The 22238-nt window shown below is 35.3% G+C and overlaps 1 protein-coding gene across 1 annotated transcript in view; it reads right to left on the reverse strand.

Annotated features, from left to right (window-relative positions):
* The window catches only part of LOC140327433 (bifunctional heparan sulfate N-deacetylase/N-sulfotransferase 4-like), a 144697-nt gene that overhangs the window by 26192 nt on the left and 96267 nt on the right, over positions 1–22238 (reverse strand). Inside the window, exon 7 of the mRNA XM_072406819.1 lies at positions 1144–1326. Coding sequence (XP_072262920.1) covers positions 1144–1326 — 183 coding nt within the window. The remainder of the gene's footprint in view (positions 1–1143; positions 1327–22238) is intronic.

The raw sequence follows: 22238 nt of genomic DNA on the forward strand, positions 1-22238 counted from the left end.
AGGCTGTTCACTTAGCAAGGTTATCTACTTGCAAGGGATTTCACTTAACTTAGTAAATGACCTGAAGCTTTGCTGATTTCAACTGTCCAATTAGGTGTAAGCATTTTTTTTAGGTTCCCTTGTATGCGATTAGGTATTGTTTGCAAAGTAAAATTTTATTTACTAAACTAAGGGAATATTCCTTGCAAAATTGTAATTCATTTTGCTTAGCATAAAAGCCTATATTGCTTTAGTAAATTAGCCCAATTCTGTCTTAATGAAAAAAAAGGTTTTGGCAATGCTGCTAGCCTAAAGACTTTGGTGCAACGAATATCAAAATGAATTACAGTACACATTTCATAAACACTACATATTTTTTTCAGAATTAAAACAGTATACTTCACATGGTTAAAATAATAGCGAATGCTAATTTTATTAAACCTGACTTCCTATGCACTACAATAATGGTTAAGCACCGCAAGGAATCCTTAAAATACCTAATGGAATCTTTAAAATACCATGTGGAATCCTTGAATACCTTATGAGGTAATGCATAAGTATCTAAAATTCTGCATAAACTAAACTCATTTATGAATTGATATAAAAATGCATATTCAGCTGTTGGTAAAAATACTTTTAATGCAGAGATACTTTACATTTATTAGCACATTCTTTGCAAACTGAGCCCATATGTAGTATATATATATATATAATATGTGTGGTCAAATCTGAATATTATCATACAAATGTGTATTACAAAAATATTATTTGTTATGTGTATGTACATTAATATTACATATATTCTGGTTATAATTGTTAGTAACTGCTATAAAGCACAGTTTAATAAAATCCATAGATTTGTATTATAGCCCTATTTAATCAATCACAGCCTCTTATCTTCATTGCAGTAGTCTGCCAAGATTTGCAGAGTAATAAAAGATTTTGCAGCAGCAGATAAGAATTTGTCTAGCTAATGGTAATATATGTACTCTGACTGCTGGAGAAGAAAGGTAAATGTGCTTTAAATACACATCTGTATAGAATAAAGTGCAATCCACTCATGCGTGTTTCTTTATAGCAAAATAATATTTTATGCTTATTTTAAAAACAATATAGTTTTTCTCTTTAAATATATTTTATTGTTAATATTATTATGAAATATACCTGCCAGAGAGGATCCTTTTGCTCAGGGAAGAGATCAAAATATTTATGAGCTAGCTGTAGTGGTGGTAAAGTTTGCAGTTTTAAATTGGTCCAAGTTTGTACAAAGTTAGCAAGATTAACAAATGTGTAGAGTCCGAGGCGGTCATTCCCATAATTAGACAGATGGGTCATGAAGATGCTGATCTGCAATAGAGATAGGTAATTGTGTATTAGATGATATAAGCACTACGAGGACTGTGAGCAATAGATGGCAGTAGCAGTCCTGTGAAAGAAGAGAAAACACAGGGTAGATTTGGCTGTCATAAGCACATCTATCTGATTTAATGAATTCTCTGCACAATTTACAGAATCTGAGATGTTCTTGGTGTGAAAATGCACTTACATAAGGCAGCTGTACCACATGCACACATATTCCTTAATTCTGTCAAACTGATATGTAAGTAACAGAATCTGAAACTTGGCCAAATCAGTCAAATATGCAATTAAATAATTGCCAGAATATAAACATATTTTAATATATCTTTTATTGGGAACCATATTTAAATTGCAGTGATATACAAGGTAATCTACTTAGGGAGTACATTTTTTAAAATAGCCAAGCAGTCCCTATATACCTTTGAACTCCTAATCATATGCAGAAATATATTTATAAAAAGTATTGGCATTTCCTTTATACAATCAGGTGTTTAAAATGTGTATACCATCACTTAACTAAGACCAATAAATGTGGGTCCATTTAAAGCCTTGATTGCTATCTTTATTAAATAATTAATTCATTATTCATTAATAAATGAATTGCTCTTTATTTTGATGGTAAGTGCAGCTTGGTAACTGGATTTCCCATGCACCCTGCTAGAAAATGGAAGTGGGACGAATGAGAGGGTTAGATCATTTCCTTAACCTCCTGTAGTTAAAGTGGAACTAAAGACCCACTTTGAAAAATCCATGATCCAGCAGATTGTAGAAAGGGACAGATAATGTCTATTCTGCAATCATTGTTCATACCTGCCTGATAATCACCCAGCTGTCAAACTTTGCTGAGCTGCACATGCAGAGCTTAATATTGGTTCAAAGTGAAACTCCGCTATACCAGCTTCTCTTCCAAGTGTTCATTAGAAGAACTCGAGAGCCCAGTCTGTCTAGTATGGGCAGCCCACATTTATAGTTTGACCATAGTTCTTTTTTAACAAAACATTATATTTGAACATTGTAACATTTACCTCCATCTGCTGTCACTGCCATGTACAAATCTCAGTACTTCTGGCTATAGTTATGCATATGTCAAGAGTGACCAACTACCAAGCTCCAGCACTGGGGCCTGTAAGTAATGGTGCAACTAGAAACAGAACGGTTTTAGAAAAAATGTATTATTAAAGTTAATGTTGTATTTCTTATGATAAAGTGAAAAACAAACTGACCCATATTGACTAATATAAGCAAATTTACACTTCCAGTATGAAAAAGAGAGATTTAAATTTAAACATCAAAAGTTGTGAATTTTGTTGGACATTTATTTTCTGATTTAGCACAAGTTTGGTTTAGGTTTTACTCTTGTGAAATACCAAGCCAAATGAAATCCTATTAATCTTGTGGCATGTATGTTGTATATGTTCCTAACAAGTTAAAGTTAACCCGTAGTAAGACAAATATGCTATTGAAAACTGCGTTTTAAAATGCTAATTGTCTTGGTACATAGTAAATCGTAACATTACTTCCATAATGTTGCACTTGTTCAGTTATAATAAATGCAAGGAACAAAATTTAGCATTTATATCCAAATAGGTAAAGTAACTTGAAGTAACACCAAGTAATTTGTCAAGGCAGCTGTGCTGCATTCATATGAGATAACAAGAAACCTCCTGACATGAGAAGCAAGTCAGCAAAAAAGAACTGCTGCTGCTCTCTCACTGTCCATTTGCTGGGGGCATGATGGTAAGCTTAATTGTGGCAGGAATTCAGGAAGAACTCAGGTCACCAGCCTGGCCATACACACTAAGAAAGCTGTGTAAAGGTCAGGGCCAGATAGACAGAAATAAATGCTTATTGTTCACAGATAAATCAGCTTCTGTATACGTATTTCATTGGAGTTCAGTTTTAATGTTATCTTGTTCTAAAGGCATTTTTAAGGGCAAAAAAATCCTAAACTAAATATACTATAAAAAAAGTTCTGATCACCAACCCCCTTTTAACACTTCTGGTAAAATTATAAATCACAAGGTAATAAGAACAATTCTTTGCATTTTGTAGTGTATGAAAGGAAAATAATGGATATTTAAGTCAAATTAAATTGAGTTTTACCATGAATTTGACTAGTTTAACAAACATTTTGCCTTAGTTCTATAATGAAGATATTTTTTTCACAAAACATAAGTAACAAGCAGAGGACTATCTATTTTTATTTTTTCTGCATTAATTCTACATTTACCTGCATAGTCAAAAAAAAAAAAATAACCTGCTGTTTTCATTTAGGAAAATCACAAAACACAACATGTCTGTAATTGTCACACACAATGGTATACCTCTGCTTAAAGACAAGGACTGAAGGGGAGCATTCTAAATAACACAAAAATCAGAAAAGAGTATGCACACCAAAGGACGGGAATACTGTATAAGAAGACAACACAAAAAGCTATACAATAAACGTTTAAAATACAAACCATTTTTCTGACTTTCATGTATATATAACAATGAAGCACACATTTCCATGTTCTACTTTGCCAAGTAAAAAAAAACATAAACAAAAACAATTGTTGCATCCCTTGCAGGCAGCATAAGTTTACTAAAAATAAATAGGAACTGATGGCAAATTGGCTCAACTGACCTTTTGTGCCCATTAGTATGAATGTTTGAATTGTTGGAAACTGTTTCTCTTTCGCGGCATTTTATATTAAAGTGGGATTCCCTTGTGTTTATCCCAAGGAAACACAGACTGTTAACAACATGCCACAGACAGGCCTGTCCCTCATTTAGTTCAATTCTTTTCTGTGCAGTACAGCAACAGCCCAGAGCAGCTTTTCTGTTCAGGGTCTATGGTCAGAAACAATTTCTTTTATTATTTTGATAGTTGGAATTACTACGTGCACTATATCTCCTAAATGGCATAAGATGCTAGTTTGTTTCCTTTGCTGACCATTAAAAACACAATTTTAGAAGAAGTATCTATGCTTTTTATGTGGTTTCCATTTTTGGATGACATGACAAGAACCTATGAGAATATATGGAATTGGTATTTTTCTGAGATCTGTTTAGCATAGTGCAGCTGACAGTTAGCTGGTTTATTTGGCTATTGTTAAAGCTTATGTGGAGAACATCTAGTAATATACTCTGCAAGGTTTAACGTTTCATCTAAAGTAAATAGAAAATCTCTTAAGATTGTTGTTGGGAGAAAATTGGTAATGAAGGAATGTCTGTTATTTGGCTTTGCAACCCGGTAACAATTTCCAGTCAGCTATCTGTAAAACTAGATAACAAACTTCCTTCAGCTGGCCATGAGACCTAGGCAATGAGCTTCTGCCAGCTGTCAGTAAGACTTGATAATGGTCTGATATCCTTGGCCAAACCCCAATTAAGTCATGCATACTAAGACCAACCTAAAACATTATGGGCCTGAATTGTTAAAGCTCTCCAACAACAGAGAAGATCATGGGAGACTATCATGGGGGGAATTTGGTTGATACAGCAAACCTGGAATGGATGTGGTCCAGGAATTAAAATATTTGCCACCTAATAGCAAAATAATTATTAGGAAATCCATTCCAGGTTTGCTGGATGTAGCTGATGTAGCTCAAGCTGCCTTTCTTTAAGTCTAGTACACAGTAATGTACAGCCAGGTGTTTATGTTCAATATTAATGACCCAGCACACTAAAGTATATGCTATTGTGCATTGTGTTAATGCAACAAATTAGTGTGGACAAACCCTTCAAAATTCCAGAATGTTCTTCTTTGTGCTCTTTCATTAGTTTAAACAGTAAAGATTCCATCATCCAAGTATTTGTTCCCTAAAAAGTGATTACTGCAAAGCATATCTTTTTATGCTGCTGTTGACTCTTTATCAAAGTGTTCATAAAAAAGCAAGTCTAACCCACAGATATATATCATTTTAAGGTTTTCAGTGACAAAATATTATCTTTTAGTCTCAACTGTCTAGCAAGCTTAGGTACATTGACAAATGATTGAAGTGACATGGAGAAAGGACTATCCAGTGACATATATACCCCTAATAAATTTGCTGAGAGTGGTAACAAAAGTATCAGCAGTTAGAAACACAGTAGCAGCATCAAGAAACCTGCAAAGTCACAGGCTCATTCATCTTAGCCAAGTGCCTGACATTGTCAACTAAAGAGCTTTTTTGTCTATACAGTTACAGCAGTATGATAAATTTGATACTTTGACTTTGAACCAAGGTGCCAATTCATCTTCTACATTTCACACATTGGGCCCGATTTCTTAAAGCTCTCCAAGGCTGGGGAGGATACACTTTTATTAGTGAACCTGTGTAATCCAGCAAACCTGGAAAGGATCTGGCCCAGCATTCAAACACTTGCTAGCAAATAGCAAATAACTTTGAAGGAATCCATTGCAGGTTTGTTGGATCACCCAGCTTCACTGAAGAAAGTGTATTCTCTCCAGCCTTGGAGAGCTTTAATAAATTAGGCTCATTGTTTCCTAAAGTACAAGTTTATTTCTACAGTCAAATAACTGTCTTTGCTGGTTGTGGCTGTGAACATGGTTTTGATGCAAGACTAGATGGCAGAAATATAGGTTAGGGAAAACATATGATGCCACTGTTTCTTCAACATAGCACCAAAATTAGGTTATACCAATGGAGGGCAACTTCTTAGGTGAGGACCAGCAACATAAAAATTCTCACAATATTGTAATGATGATTTCCTGCTTTGGTAATTCAAGGATTGTCAGTGGCTATATACAGGGACCAACATATGCTATCTGTATCGTGGGGTGAATATGAGATGAGATCTGCATAGCCTATGACATGTGAAAGACGAGCTATACCTGTAAATCCCTTACCAGCTGGAACCTGTAAAATAACAAAATTGTATGCAATTTTTTAGATCATTTATCATTCTGCAACTGTCTGTTTTAAACCTATATTGTCGGTAAAATGCAATAAAATACAAATAATACACATTGTCACAATATAACACGCTTTTTGAACAAAACCTAAAAGGAAGAACTTCGTTGAATGAATAGATACCAAATATGTCAAGCCTTAAATTTGAATACGAAATGGCAAAAATGATTATACTCAAATTTTACTGTAGGCAACGTTTTTGAGACCTTTACAGCTCATTAAAGGTAGACCCTAGAATTATTCCTTTCATTCTTCCAGTGTGCTTGGCAAGCTTGTTATGCAATTGTCATGTACGTACACGTGTCCTGTAGGTAGTTATGTGCTTGGGGGGGGGGGGGGGCTGAGTATCTCTTAATTAGTGTATTATGTGCAACGTTGTTTTTTTCATAATTTTTTCTTTTACTGTGCTTTTTAATATCACAAAAGGTTTTAACACCAAAGATTTGGCAAGCCCCTATGTGATAGTAAAATGCAGATCACAGGTCCTGCTAATGGACACATAATTTAGACCCTAATATCTACCATGAATTGGTTTTAAACAAATCAAGTACTGACAGCAATGTTCGATAACTGTTTTTACATTGAATTCTGCTTTGGAATCCTGCTGACTTCTCCAACTGCGAACTAGATGAGTGTCTAAGTCTACCATTGTTGCCTTTGCAAGGTTATTTTCTCCTGAATATACTATACAGTTGTCAGGCAGTGTAAGCAACTCTCTCAGGTACTTGTAGTCCTCCTGTACCTTGGGACCATCTGCTAGACTATAAGAGGAGCTTAGACTAAAGCATGTCCTTGTCATCTTGATCTTCTACAAGCTATGTGAAATGATGAAGAAGGAGAGGAAGGGTAAAATAAGGCAGGTGGGTATTTGAAGAATAGGGATAACAGAAATAACAAAAGCACACTTAAACAAAATGAGAGCTACTGGAAAGGCAGCCTTTGCAGTCTCACTATAAAAAGACATTGGAAAAATGTAACACCATAGAAAAGGTCTCTAAAGGGAAACCTAAACTATGACATTATCAAGCTAGGTGTCAGAGCTTTGCCAGTTTTTTAAAGTTCTGTTTTTGTACGAAGTCACTTATCACCATACATTAATTTGCCAGCCATCTCTGATGTCACAGCCAGAACATATATAACCTGTAGTGCCAGTAAAAACAGGAAGATCTTAACCCTTTCATTCCCACAGCCCACTGAAGCCTAGGTGCCCAGGTGAAATTTAGCAATTTAGGTATGTTTGATTAAAACTCAATGGCTGGTTAATATACACAACACACATTTTAAAAAATATATAACTTCCTAATAACACACATGTATTAGACTATTACAACATAAATAGAAGCACATTGCAAGCTACAGACTGAAATGGCCTCTGCAACATAAAACCACGTTTATAACATTTATTGACAGCAGTGTTTTCCATCCAGTGTTCCTAGTTAGTAGGGGTTACTTAAGCAATGAGCAGTTTGTGCCTCTCAGGTGAGTTTAGGTGACGCCTATGACTAGGAATTTGTGACATTCTTCCCACTGACCACCACACTAATGTACTAATGTGTAATGTGAGTTGTGGATATGGCAATTATAGCAGGGCTTCCTTAAGACTATGAAAGTTATTTTAAGGAATTCCCCAAGTCAAAAAGGTTGAGAAACACTGATATACAGACTACAGGGAGATTTTTACTTGTTTTTACATCATATTAGGCCCCCAGCATATTGCAACTAAAAACTAAAACTAAAAAAAATGATACAACTGCTGCTCTTCTACTGGAGAAATTTCAGGTTTTAAAAAGACAGTCAGATCAAACTTTGACAGCTGTGTGGAGTAATGAAGTGTTTGCTGTGCCTTATGGCATCATTTCAGAATGCAAATAAATGTCTGCTGCAAGTATGAAAAATTTACCATTTATCAAAACAAGGAATTCCAAAATAAGAATCATTTTTAGCCACCTTTTCTTCATACAAATTTATATCTATAATTGCCATCCACTGTACCCTCTTTTTTTCTGCTTGTGGTAGGGACCCGGTGCATTCTTCATTGTTGGCTTTCCTTCTGTGCCTTTTTTGATGCCACTCCTTTTATTTTTTTTTTATTATTGAATCAGTGGTTTTTAAGAGATAGTGCGAAGCCTACTGTGACAGTGGCAAGCCTACATTTCCTTGTATGTGATTGTATATTCATTAAAGTATTTTTCCCCACATTCACTAAGCCCTTCCAAAGTGATAATTGACTTTCCAAAGTGAACAGCCTATATCCCTTTAGTATCAATTCCTATTTCTCTAATACTTACATCTACATAATGTCTGTTAATGATATTGATGCCTCTATTTTGCAAACATATGTTTCACTATTTCCTATTTTTTCCCCAAACCATCCAGTCACGGCAAATGAGCCCTCGATGAGGTAGTATAAACCATTTCCAGCGTTTAGATCCCATGTTTGGATTTAAAATATGCAACTTTTTGTTCTATTGATTTAGTAGTTTTTCTTTAGAGTTACTAGGCTAGGGCACTAATACAGTACATATAGCCTGAAAGCAAGAGTCATCCAAAATGCCACTTATAATGCTGATACTTGCCCAACAACTCTGGCATGGTCCTTTAACAGCATTGTTTGCTCATTAGATAGCACTCTCACTTTTGTAGCACTAGCTCACAGGTTCAAATCTGGGCCAGGACACTATCTGCCAGGTGTATGTATACATACACTTACTGTGTGTGGGGGGGTTTTCTCCAAGCAATCCGGTTTCCTCCCCTATTCCAAAAACATGGAGTTAGGTTAATTGGCTTTTCCTCAAAATTGTCCTTAAACTGTGGTAATGACATATGACTATGGTAGGGACATTAGATTGTGAGCCCTTTGAGTAACAGTTAGTGACATGACTATGGACTTTGTAAAGTGCTGCATAATACGATGTGCTATATAATTACTAGTTAGTAAAAGGAAAACTAGGAAATATTTCCCAAACACAATATGAGCCTCATTTCAAACTTTTAGGACTATGTTTTTTTTTTGTTTTTTTTTAAAGTGGTCTCCCCCTTTTTCTTGAAACTTCAGCTTCGTTCTGACAGGCATATGGTTGGTATCAGCAGAAGCTGTGGACCAACATGAACATGAAGCTGTTTGGTCTCATGCACTAAATAGGTGTCTTTTAATTATGCTTGACATTTTCCAATTTGATCAGTATAAAAACTATAGGTCTAATGGATCTGTTGATATTCACAATGACTGTATCCACACTCCATTGTTTATCCTGAATTCAAGCCCCCTATAAACTTTCAATGGGCATCAGATGATTGTCACTGGAAACAATCTTTTTATTTTAAGTGACAGATGAACAAACAAGCCATGTACGCACAGAGTCTGATTTAATATAGCTCCTTGAGACTGAGGAAGATAGACTATCATTGGATAATATGGATGATCCTGCAAAACTGGATTAAATTTCCTAGAAATCTTTTGATATTAGATGTTAAATGTTTTCAGTCCTGGACCAAATCCATTCCAGGTTTGCTGGATCACCCAGGTTCTACTGTAATAGTTTATCTTCTCCAGTCTTGGAGAGCTTTAATAAATCAGACCCACAGTGTCTTTCTGTTTGATGGAAAGGGAGAAGAACAAGAGAACGCCACCCCAAAGTGATTATCATTTGTCTCAGGAGAGAACTATATAGCTTTATTTGGGTTTTAATTCACATAGGTTAGTTCTTAAATTTCCATCAGCTAAAAAGCAGGCCAAGTAACACATTTCCTTCTTTTACTGAGAGGGGTTTCTCAGGAAAAATACTAATACAAGCAATGAAAAATACATTTAAATGCTTGAAAGTACCCTCATCCCAAGCATCTACTGTCTGCTTGGACTTTACAATAGGGTTTCAGTTATGTTACAAAAAGCTGTTAAAAACAAGGGAGCAATTTTAATTTATCTTCAGAAGCACTCTTAACTGTTTGCTGCACAGTACTTATCAAGTTGCACTGAATTTTTGAATAATAAAAAGGCAACAAAAAAATTAACTACCGCTTACTTTTGTCTGTATCTCTTCTTTGATATATTGTTAGGTTCTTAGCTTCTGATATAATTTATAGCAAAGTCTAATTTTGCTGCTTGACAGCTCTCTTGTGCTGCAACATTAAATATAATTTAATGTTAGCTAAACGTGGGTAATTAGCTGCCTTGCAACCGATATTTTATGCAAAAATGTGTTTTATGATTGTAGATGGCAGATTCCATTGCTTCTAAACTGTTTGCTTTTAGTACAAGTACAAGGATAATTAAAATCTAAAAACTAGTTAGGATAGTTTCATTCTGTGCTTGCCCGGGTGTCATTGTATTTTGTGCTGATTGCAAATTGAGCTCTGAGATGACTTCAAAAGCATTTGAAAGGAGAAACTGAAGTCAGCCTTTTATTAAAGTGATTTATCACACAATGACATGTCAACATTATCCCTCTATACTACTCAGATTGTAAGGTAACAAACAATGAAACCTTGTCTATTTTTTATGGAGAATCCTGAAAATAACAGGAGCCATGTTTAAATATACGTAATGTGTCTGGATACCTGAACAGTTAAGTGCATATTATTGAAAACATGCAGTTAAGGAGGAAAAAGATTTTGAATTTGAAGTGAGACCGTTAAGTGAATAATATTAAAAACATGCAAATAAAGAAAGGAAATTTCAGCAATACACCCACTTACAAATTAAAACTTGATCAATGGCACAGAGCCCTAACAGCACCAAGACAAGAAGGAGTGCCTAGAGGTACCATCATTAAGCTTCACTTTATAATAAATGATTCTGCAAACTTCTTTGAAGCCCTTAAAAGTGGAATAAAGTATAAATAGGTATTTATTTTTGCCTATTTGTTCATACAAAAATAAAATAAAATTATTCCTAAGCAGAGTGTTAAAACTAAAAATCCTATCAATGACTTCATTGATGGCACCTGCATTAGGGACCCCTACCTACCTAAATAAAACCCTGACTATCTGATATTGTGAGAAGCAGACCAGCCAAATGGGCTATGTCTGCTTGATTATGTATTGATTATGAATTCCTATACTTCTTGGGATTTTGTGTGTTTCTACATTAGGTTTATATTTTTTTGTATCTACCACTTACTAGCTGATCTCCTATAATCCTGTTTTAAAGCAGACTCACCAGTGATTACCCAATTGTCTTTACATCTTAGCAGAGATATTTAAAGAAACACAGATTCTCTACACAATCGAGATGAAATCTAGACGAACTTTAGGAACATGCACAGATTTGTTAATTTAAAGATTCACCTTTTAGTTAAATTTCTTCTAACGGTTACAGTTCTGTAAGTTTAAGATATTCTATAACTTTAAGGAAGTGTTGATCGAATAGCTGAGTGTTTGATTCGGCAGCTTTTCAACCGAACAGCCCAAATTTTTTCAGCTGATCGAACGCCGAATTTGAACACCATTAAAGCCTATGGGGGGGGGGGGAATTCATGTTTTTCGGGACGGTGTAGAACTACAAGAGGAATCAGGGGAGCGAAGCTGACAGCTCCGCTTCCCTGATTGCTCGTGCAGCCCTGGCGTAACTGTAGTATGTACTCTTGGATAGAGAATCTCTATCCAAGTACACATACGGAACAGCAGTTCATCTGCAGTCACAGCCGATTGAAAGCACTTGTGTGCCTCCAATCAGTTGTGACTGCAACTTCCCATGCTCCCCGGGCTGTACTTGTCAATGATAAGTACAGCCGGGTGACCGTGGGAACTAAACTCACATTAACTCTCAAATGAGAATCACCCTTAAGAGTTCATCTGGAGTTCGCCTTTTTTTTTTAAAAACATATTTTTAAACAGGAATTCCCAATGTTGGTTTCGGTGTTTTTCAGGTCAGGTCTGCCCGAATTTGAATCGCCATTTTCAGGTCGAATATAGGGACAATCTGAATTGGAACACCAACACTAACTTTAAGACATTATTTTTTGTATCTTTAAACTTTTGTCTGCCCCAACTGAGTTATCTTGTGTGAGATAAGCAGCTGGGGTTTACTAGTATTGCGGTGAATGCTTTGATCATTCTGTCCTATCAGAGGATCCAGCAGTCAGCTGACGGCTCTCAGTATAGAAACTATAGTCTCATACTGCCCCCTAGTGACAAGTAGACATAAATACACATTACAGCAGTGGCCTTGTAAGCTGTATTCTCCCTAGATACATTGTTTCAGGTCAATCATATAAATGATAAAAACCAACAACTTGCTACACTGCCTACCCTTTATCCTACTACTTCCTACGTCTCCCTACAGCATCCCTGAGGCCTAATCATTGAGAGTTTAGATATATGTGTGCCAAATGAAATTGGGTGCACATTGATGAAATTCTAAAAGATGCTTTCCCCACTTTGTTATAACACACTTAAAGGTGACCGTGGAATAATTAGTAGCAAGGAAACGTCACAAATAAGAAATAACAAAAATTGCTAAAAATAAATTGGCCTGGAGCAATTGCAAGTCACTAACTAAATTAGCGGTTAAAAGGTTAAATATTTTTTTTGTTCTTATGTTACTTTTTCTGAGGGTACTAACTTAACAAAATTATTTTCTTAACCTCCCTAGCGGTTCATTTCTTTCCGGTTTTATATGTCTGAAAGCGGTACATTGTTTTTCATGAAAATTTATTTTACAGTATAATATAATAGTATGAGTATAATAAAGTTTGAAACACAAAATCATTTAAAAACAATAAATTGAATAAATTAAAAAAAAATGTATTTAAAAAAAAAAATTTTAAGTAAAAAAAAAAACATATTATACTCCCTCTATTACATATACTGTAAAATAAATGTTCTTGATAACAATGTACTGCTTTTACACATAAAAATCCAATCTATTGCATTCAATACAGTTATTTTGTATTGAAAGCAATACAAATAGATTTTGAATTTCCCACCCCATCCGGCCGGTACGTACACACACACACACCGATGTCACCGGGAACTCCCCTGGTGACTCATCGGATGCAGAAGCAGGAAGAAGAAAGAAGACGGAGATCGCGACGCTGGACAGCGCGAGACCCCAGCAGATCGGGTAAGCGCTCTATTTACTAACCTTCTCTAGGTGTTCCAACCCCAAGTGTGACTCGGGGTTACCACTTGTAGCAACTTTTTTCTACCCCGAGTCACACTCGGGGTTACCGCTAGAGAGGTTAATAGCTGTTGTTTTAAGCATTGTATTTCAATAATAATTCAATAATTAAATGTGTAAGAGCTTATTAGGTTCTTGGTAGATATTTCCTGTTACAAAAATACCTTATATCTGAGGGTTTAGACTGGGGATGGTTGTCATACAGCCCCCTCGAAATTTAGCTCAATACTACCCCAGGTGATGAGCAAAAGTTGTTTAATACCTTTGGCCTAAATACAAACCTATTTTGAAAAATGTTCTCCAGGATATTAGTATTAAATTTGGTCTAGGCTCCAGTTCGTTAAATATTGACTAATATGACCAACTTGTGAAACAACTCTACTCCTATTCATTGGGACACCTCATGCTAAAGTGGCTCCAAGGCATTTGAAAGCTGTGATCACCTCACAGCTATCTTCAAGTTGAGAAATAATGTTTATGTATAGAAAGTATAAATGCTTAACCACCCTAGCGTTCCAATTCTGTCAGTTTTTTGATGCAAAAAGTGATCCTAATTTTTTTGCATGTAAATTTTTGTTTATATTGTGGGTCTGTAATTCTTAGGATTAACTCCCGGGTATGATAATTATATTTATTTATTAAAGTATAATCATAAATTATAATATAATACATAATTATAAATAATAATTTTAAAAAGTAATGAAATATTAGACAACAACAATATAATTTAAAATAAAATATAAAATAAAAAATGTACTTTTATTTTTATTTCATGTTGTGTGGTGTTTTTAACTGTAAAACCCATTTAAAAGCAGATTACATTGTAATCTGCTTTTAAATTTCCCGCCTGGCCACACCCCCCAATACATCACCACTCGCATCACCCGGAAGATGTCACATCCTCCCGGGTGATGCGAGTGGGGATGTCCGCCCCGCCTCACCCCGACGCTGCTGCAGCTCTGCATCTCCAGGGGATGCAAAGCACAATGCAGACCTTCTTCCAGGAGATGCGAGCAGCAATAGCTTAGCTCTTGCTCTTGGGAAAACCCTATTTTTTTTTTCCTCTTCATCGGTAGCAATGGTCATCAGTAAAAATAGAGAGGCAAATCTCTCCTGTGGCAACACTTAGACACTAATAAAAACTTGACAGAAGCTCAAACCTTCCCCAACACTGTCCAAAAGGGAAAAAAGACATATTGCTTAGAAATACACTTTAATATAATATATTATAATAATTGTTCTATAATATACTAATGCTTATAATTTCTTTAAATGTTTTAGATGTGAGAATAGTATATGCATTTCTTATAGAAATATATATAGTAACTCTCTGACATTTTATCTAGAATAAGAAGGGATATTTCAGGTCATTTGAACTCTCTAACGGCAAGCTAACGGATATGAAAAAGGAGAAGGTTCCTTTAATCAATAGCCAACAGGAGAGAAACTCATTAATTTAGCTAAACCAAGCATAGGGCCTGTGCTTTGTTCTAAAATATATCAACTTTTACCCTGCTGGTATGAAAGGTGAAATTTTCTATTTCTGATAAAGACTTTCAGTAAAGTATTGGTAGATGTAGGCATCATTAGTAAACCAAGGGGTTACAAGAGCAACTGTTGTTATGAAAGCATAACCAAAGTCACAAATACACATCACTTCTAGAATCCCTGGATGGTTGGATAACTGTATCATTGTATATTGGTACAAAGCACACCAATTTCCAATATTTTACATGTACATAGGGAGATTAATCAGGAGTGCACCAACATGGGCTCAAAACAATCAAGATCAGAAAATAAAGAGCAAATGTTCCTAAAAAGAAAAGTAGTACATGACTGTAGAGAAATTGCTAATGATGGACCTGCTACCTGATATTTTTTTTTTACAATAACAACTCATTACAAAATTCACTTATACTACTCTGCTACTTTTCAAGAACTGAACAAAAGACTTTTAGCATCTAAGAAAGTGACTTTGTTCAAAAAATGTATAATATTACTGAATGCCTTTGAACAAATAATCTGAAACTATGATGACATACAAGATAAATGATGAAAAAAAAATCCTAGTTCCCTGTGGACAAGCGCAAGTTGTAAACCTCAAAGGCCAACCACAAGGGAAAACTGAATGAGCAGAACAGAAATCCTTGATCCCCCTGAGACTGTATAGAAGGTTAGGAACAAAACATCAACCGACACAAAATAGGACTACAGGACTTTAAATTTCAAACACACAGGATTCAAACTGGAATGCCTATAAAAAAATGGTAAAAAAGTGTCAAATATCCTAATTAGTGAAAACCAAAGAATGCATTATGAAAAAATGAATTCATGCACAGTCTTCATGATCGGGAGCAACTGTTTCTGATTTGTTTCTATTTTATTAGCTATCTCACACACAGTCAGATTGGTTGCGAAACTCATGAATACATAAACCAATCCTATGTTAGTTTTCAGAGCTCTTGTGTAAAGTCAATACAATAAGTAAACAGGTATCCTCATGATGAACCTTTAATTTGTTTATTCCTTGGTGCTATCAACTGTAAGGGTAAAATGCAACTTGTGTACCAATCAGTTCAGTTAAACGGTTTGTGTGACAAATTCATGCTGACATATCATTGTATTTTGGAATTGTTTTTCCAGTTTGGGACACCACATGCTTCTGTGATTCAATTTTAGACCTGTTAACTCCAGAGACAGCTGTGAATCTATTTTCATCTAAATTCTATTGCCAATTCATCAGAGCGGTAAACAAACCTGGTATACCAAGAGTTTAAGATATAGGGGATTTAAGGGATAAGTCATGTTCTTGTAAAAAGTAGCAATAGAAAACAAATTGTTTTAATTACCAACCTTTTTTTACTGTTGTTTAATTTAAAGGAAAACTAAAATCTACACTATTTAATTGTTTTATTTTAGAGAAATGCAACCATGCATGTGGGGAAATAAAAGGTTTAGAGGTTTTATAACTTTTGAATTAAATAGGACAGAAATCACTCTAGAAGCCATTGCTTTTGCCATAGTATATTGAGGGCATGAACAAATAGCACACCTACCACTAAATCCAAATAATATGAAACATAGGCAGGTACAAAAAAAAGGGATAAGATTATTTGTGTATTTCCAGTCATATGTCACGTCTGAGCTTAAAAGAAAGATACATTATGCTCAGTCTGTCTTTCAAGGGGACTACTAATCCAGCACTGTAGATGTGCTATTGCTGGTAGGGCCTTAACAGTCGGGCCATGAAGTATTATTTAACAGATCTGAAAAGACCACTGCAGTGGATAGCCAATTTGAGGTTTCCAAATCACACAGACAAAGTTGTTGACACCCCAGGGAAAGGACATAGCAATCAGCAAGGGTAAAGCTACGTACACATGTCCAATTGTTCTCGCCCAATAATTGGCTCAGGGCCGATATCTGACTAGAATCTGGCGTTTGTACAGCACTTGTCGTCCATCGTCTGAACGACCGTCCTGGTGGATCCACGGACGATGGACAACGAGCGATCCTAAAGCCAGGCAAGGGGGAGCGCGCGCAGCAGGGTGCCTCTCCGTCTTTCTCCCCCTCCCCACTGCATGGAGCAGAACGGTGCTATATGTACAGCACTCGTTCATTCATCGTGCAGTCCTTAGTCGTTGGAAAGGATTGTGAAAGATTCTTTCCAACTACTATAATTGCACGTGTGTATGCAGCTTTAAGTTGGGAAATGGAGAGGACTAGAGGGAGCTTGGAAATCAGCTTTACTAGGTCCATGAAAAGAAAAAAAAGTTAGGTGACATTTAGCACCCCTTACTCTTACAGAATCAGTTACAGGTTTTCATTTATTAGTAAGAGTAAAAAAAAGGAAACTATTCTTCCATTATATATATGATATCTAAGCAGATATTCAATTGCCTGATGACCACCAAGTAGTTTTCAGAAACTAGCTGTGCAAGCTTTATTCCTGGGCAGATGTTCAAAAAAGGTAGCAAAGATTCTTACTAACATAAACATCACAAAAGTCTCTCCTGACCCCAGACTTTTTACCACTGGAAGACCCCGAAAAGTCATAATGCGAATAGTTAGGTATCTCATAATCCATCATTTTTTTGGGTAATGGCCTAAAAAATCAACCGATTGTCTTGAATTGCTATGATACATTGAATTGAAGTGAATTTGCAAAGGTATTCCTGTGTCTGTGGTTTGATATCATGTAAGATATATCTTGCCCATTTCCTGTCTATGATGGCAGCTATTCTGAAGAGATGAGTGATTAGTGACATTATGAGTTAATAATGTCACTACTGTGTTGTGATTTTTCTGCTGAGGTTCTTTATAGAAGATGCAATATCTAAAGACTTAGATCTAGATTCAAGTGCTTCCCTCACCTCTAATTCTATTGATATTCCTTGTTCTGTATATATGAGGCTCCACCTTTTGTACTACTTGTTACTCTGACATGAAGAAGCAAAGTGTTACACCTCTCTCAAGATGACCACCACATGGCCAGTCATGCTATCATTCTGATTACAAAACTTCTTTAGATACTGTTGTAGTACAAAACTAAACCTTGTTGCATATAAATCAACAGATTTGTTTGGACAGGCCCCGACTATACAAGGACTATATAACCAGACTGTGAACCATAAAGCAAATGTCAAGCAAACCCGTACACGCTTGACTGAACCTTGTACTTCAGTCAAACAGTTTCATATCAGTAACAAACAGTAAATGTTTTTAACATGTATACAGAAATCTCTGTAGCTGCAGGAGCTGTGGAGAGAATCTTTCTGAAAGTGTACAAGGTAACAAGTAAAGTCTGTTTATCTGTGGTCTGGTCTGTGTTTTATTCTAGTGTTAGAAATCTGAGGGATGCAAAGTCATGAATTGGATGTGGGGGGTGGGGGTAGTAAAACCTTGGGAATATATAAATGCTTACTTGTCTGTATTGTCCTGTGGTGTGCTTATGTTCACTGTAATGTAATGTTTTAGAGAAGTGCTGCTGTTCCATTTTTAAACATATTACATCATTGACCAAGCATTCACTTTCTTTGTTCTCTGGTTACTGATCAGGGTCATCATTTGGAAAGTAAAAGCTCCCTTATTATTACTCTATAACTTTCATTCACAGACTTAGCATATCAGACACCTCCTATCCCTTAGGACTGCCTGTAATTTCCTTAGCCGGTGACAAGAGGAAGATCCTTTCACAATTAATAAATGGCACTGGAAGTGCTTAACTCTGAGCACCTCTGGATCAAAGCTTTTATTCAGCAGCCACTCCTGAGGTAGAAGATGGAACAGTGATGATCAGAGGTGACACTGGGGGTCTAATAGACACCTGATGTCCCCTAATGAGAATCCAGCAGCAATAAATACATATACAAATGTAAATGCATGTGACAAGTGCATACAAAACAATAATTGTGAGAACAATAATTCTAAGGTCAGAACTGTTTACCACCCTAAATTCATGACCTGTAAAGGATTTTAAAATGTCACCTATTGACAATGTTGGGTACTGTACTTTTTCTTAGTTTCTGCTTACTTAGTATAATTTTATTATTTTAAAACTCATTCTTTACATTTTTTAGGTTGAGCATTATATTGTGATTGTGGTGAATAAGTTTTTTTTAAACGCTTTATTGATAATAACAGAAAAAAAGTAGGTACAAAAAGATTACATTGAACAAATAAAACCACAACAATCATAGTAATACAGTGAAATGAAGAGCAAAAAGAAAGATCAAAGGAAGAGGAAAAAGAGAAAGCAAAAAAGAGGAGTAATAAGAAAAGAGGAAATGTGTGTGTGTGTGTGGGGGTGCAATCAGCAAATAGACAAATAGAGAATGCACAATAAGGTTATGTTACAAACAACAATAAAGATATCAGCTATATAATATACAGCTGGTAAAACAGAAATGATAAAGTCACCCCGCTCTAAATAAGGATAGTATTGAGATAAACACTTCCAAATTGAATTTGCTTTGAAAAAAAATTGATTGTCCAGTGGCCAGATTGGCTTATTCATACTATACTTGTCATTGCCACGTGGAATCAGGACATCGTTTTTTGCGGAGGTCAGGATAGCACCTATGCAAATCATAATTGACTCCCAGCAAAACTATTCAACCACCTCAAGTCCTGTCTCACAGCATAGCCTTGATGATAACTTTCATTGTTCTAGTTTACCAATTTGCTGACTTGACAGTAAAAGAGCAACCATACTCCAAAGTAATTCACTTTACATTATTACCAGCAAATTCTTTACTGGCAGACATTGCACCTGAATGGTGACTCAGCCTGCCCCTCCCAAAGGCTTTGGGGGGTCTGCTATATAGAGGAATGCAAAAGTGATACCAAGTCAAATTTGAGTACTAAACAATACAGTATTTCATACACTAATGAAAAAAATACATAATTTTACACATATGTATATTTTACACAGATTTTCTACCTTGTATAAGGTTTTATTGAAAATAAATAAATAAATGTTCTAAAAAGCTGAATAACATGTTTTTATTATAACCAGGCTACAAAAAAAAATCATGATTTATTTACCAAAAAAAATGTATATAATTTCTATTGTATATAATTGTTCCATGAGAGACCTACAATCTATTTTTTATTGTTATTAATCAACAAAATAACTTTATGTTTGGTGATAGTTGTAGTATATGTATGTATGTAAAACAACAGAAGTGGGGGTAGAATGTGCTGGTTTAACTTTATTTTCTTCCTTTGTACTTTTTTCTGCCTTACCAAATAAACCCAGCAAATGGAAAAATTTTTATAAAAGCCTCTGAAAGGAATATTACGGTAGCATTCTCATTTTTTTTTTTTTTTTACTTCCAAGAGGGATTACTGAATGAATGTGTACACTGGGGCTTTAAACATTAATGCACTGCCAAACCTGTAACTCTCAGGGGAAAAGTAGAAGAGGGAAAATTGATCACAAATATTTGATTCATCCAGGGAAATAGATCAACAGCCATAAAGCATCTGTCTGCACCATCTGTGTAATTTCAACTAGGTTACATTCTGGCAGGGTTGATTTCTTTTCACACTTTTATTGGAGATAACATCAGTACACTCCTCTATAATAATGACAACGATAATCAGATTAAAACTAAAAATGGTCACAATAGCTTCTATCTGCATGCATTCAGTTTCCCTTTATACATCATTTTGTCATTGATGGAGCATATATTAAAAGATGAAAGTAGTGTATGGAACTTGAAAGGAATGTTTTAATATGCCGTAATATTCACATATCTAGCCCTTTTAATAAATGTGCTGTTGTCTTGTGTTTTGTTCGTGACTCTCTGAAAAATATTACATTTATATCTTTGACATTGTAATCAGCCATTTGCAGTCAACACCTATTTTTCCGATCACAAAGTGTCCATGGCTTTAGTCTTTGATTACTGCATTATATGTCACTCAGAAAAGAAGATGAGCTGGAGTGTTTTGCTATTCCCTATTAGCTTCAAATTTTCCAGCAAAATTCGGCAGCATACAAACAATTTCTAATTATCTTTGATAAAAAATAAAATCCTTTATCTCAGACAGAACACACGCAAGCACTGAATAGGAATCTTGCAGGATACATGTTACCTGCAAAAGACACATTGTGATATTTAAAGTATTATTCCTGCTTTCAATAAAACTGGCCAGCCTGCCAAGCAAGTATTGGCTGTAGCCTACAACTACACTGCTTATTTGTAGCTTAAGAAATGCTTTAGCAGCTTGAATGTGCATAAGCGTTAAACACAGAATGTACTCTTGGAAGCACATTTTTTTTAATTTAAAATAAACTCATTATTTCGGATATGTCACCAGAGGTCTATTCAAGCATGCAAGACCCCTGAGAACATTTATGTATACATAAATAAAAGAAACATTCAAAACAAATTTGCATAAGAGAAGGTGTATTCAAGTATGATGCATTGAGCACCTGGCAAGCATATAACAAGTGGATTTCTGTAAATTTCAAAGAAGATGACTCCCCCATACAGAACTGCCACAAAGTAATGTGTAAATAAAAATATTTATATTTAACAACTATATTGATTTATCATCTTCTGCAGTAGAGATATTCACTAGAACATAAAACGAGATAGGTAGAAGACCTTGAGTTTTATATAATCTGATTCATCTTAATAATTTATTAATTACCTTTGCTGCTGTGAATATTTACAGATTGTCTTTAGTACCTAGGGTTGAGTGTAGAACTACAACATAGGCAAAATTCTACTCACATTAGGCCAATTAGAATTTTAAGAACTATTGTAAGAAACTTTTCAAGTTACTTGCAAAGCCTTTTAATTAAGCATTGTCACCAAATTTACTGGAGAGGCTGGGGGCATCTGTGCAAACATGTCCTAAATACAAATGTGCATATTAATATTATGAGGGTCAATTTGAATCAGAAAATTCACTTATCAGCATCTTAAAGCTTTGGTGTACAGTATTATATTAGGTTTAAAAAGCACTGTCTGTATTTTATATTATGTAGACAATGTATGGCTTATAGGACAATAAAAAAAATACACACACTTAAAATCACATACAATCATGGTATGGAGGTCCTTGCCTTTGTCAAGGCATGGAGTCTGACTAGCCAGGAAAAGTGTGTCAGCTAATGTGTCTGGATGCCTTATCTCAAGAGCAGAAGGTCCCAAAGTTCAAGGTTAGTATCTCTGTACAATTTGAGGAACAGGGTCTCTTCCCAACCATCTGTTCCCCAAACTTACTGGTTTTACTGGTTTGTAGAAGAGCCATTAGTGGTATTTGGAAACCTCCTTTAAAAGGAGGTTCTCAGATATTCTACTCCCGAACAAAGGTATAAGTACAGGGGTACATTAGAATCCCTTATCTTATCTAATAGAAGTACA

This window comes from Pyxicephalus adspersus, chromosome 3 (assembly GCF_032062135.1).
Source record: "Pyxicephalus adspersus chromosome 3, UCB_Pads_2.0, whole genome shotgun sequence".
NCBI classification, from domain to species: Eukaryota; Metazoa; Chordata; class Amphibia; order Anura; family Pyxicephalidae; genus Pyxicephalus; species Pyxicephalus adspersus.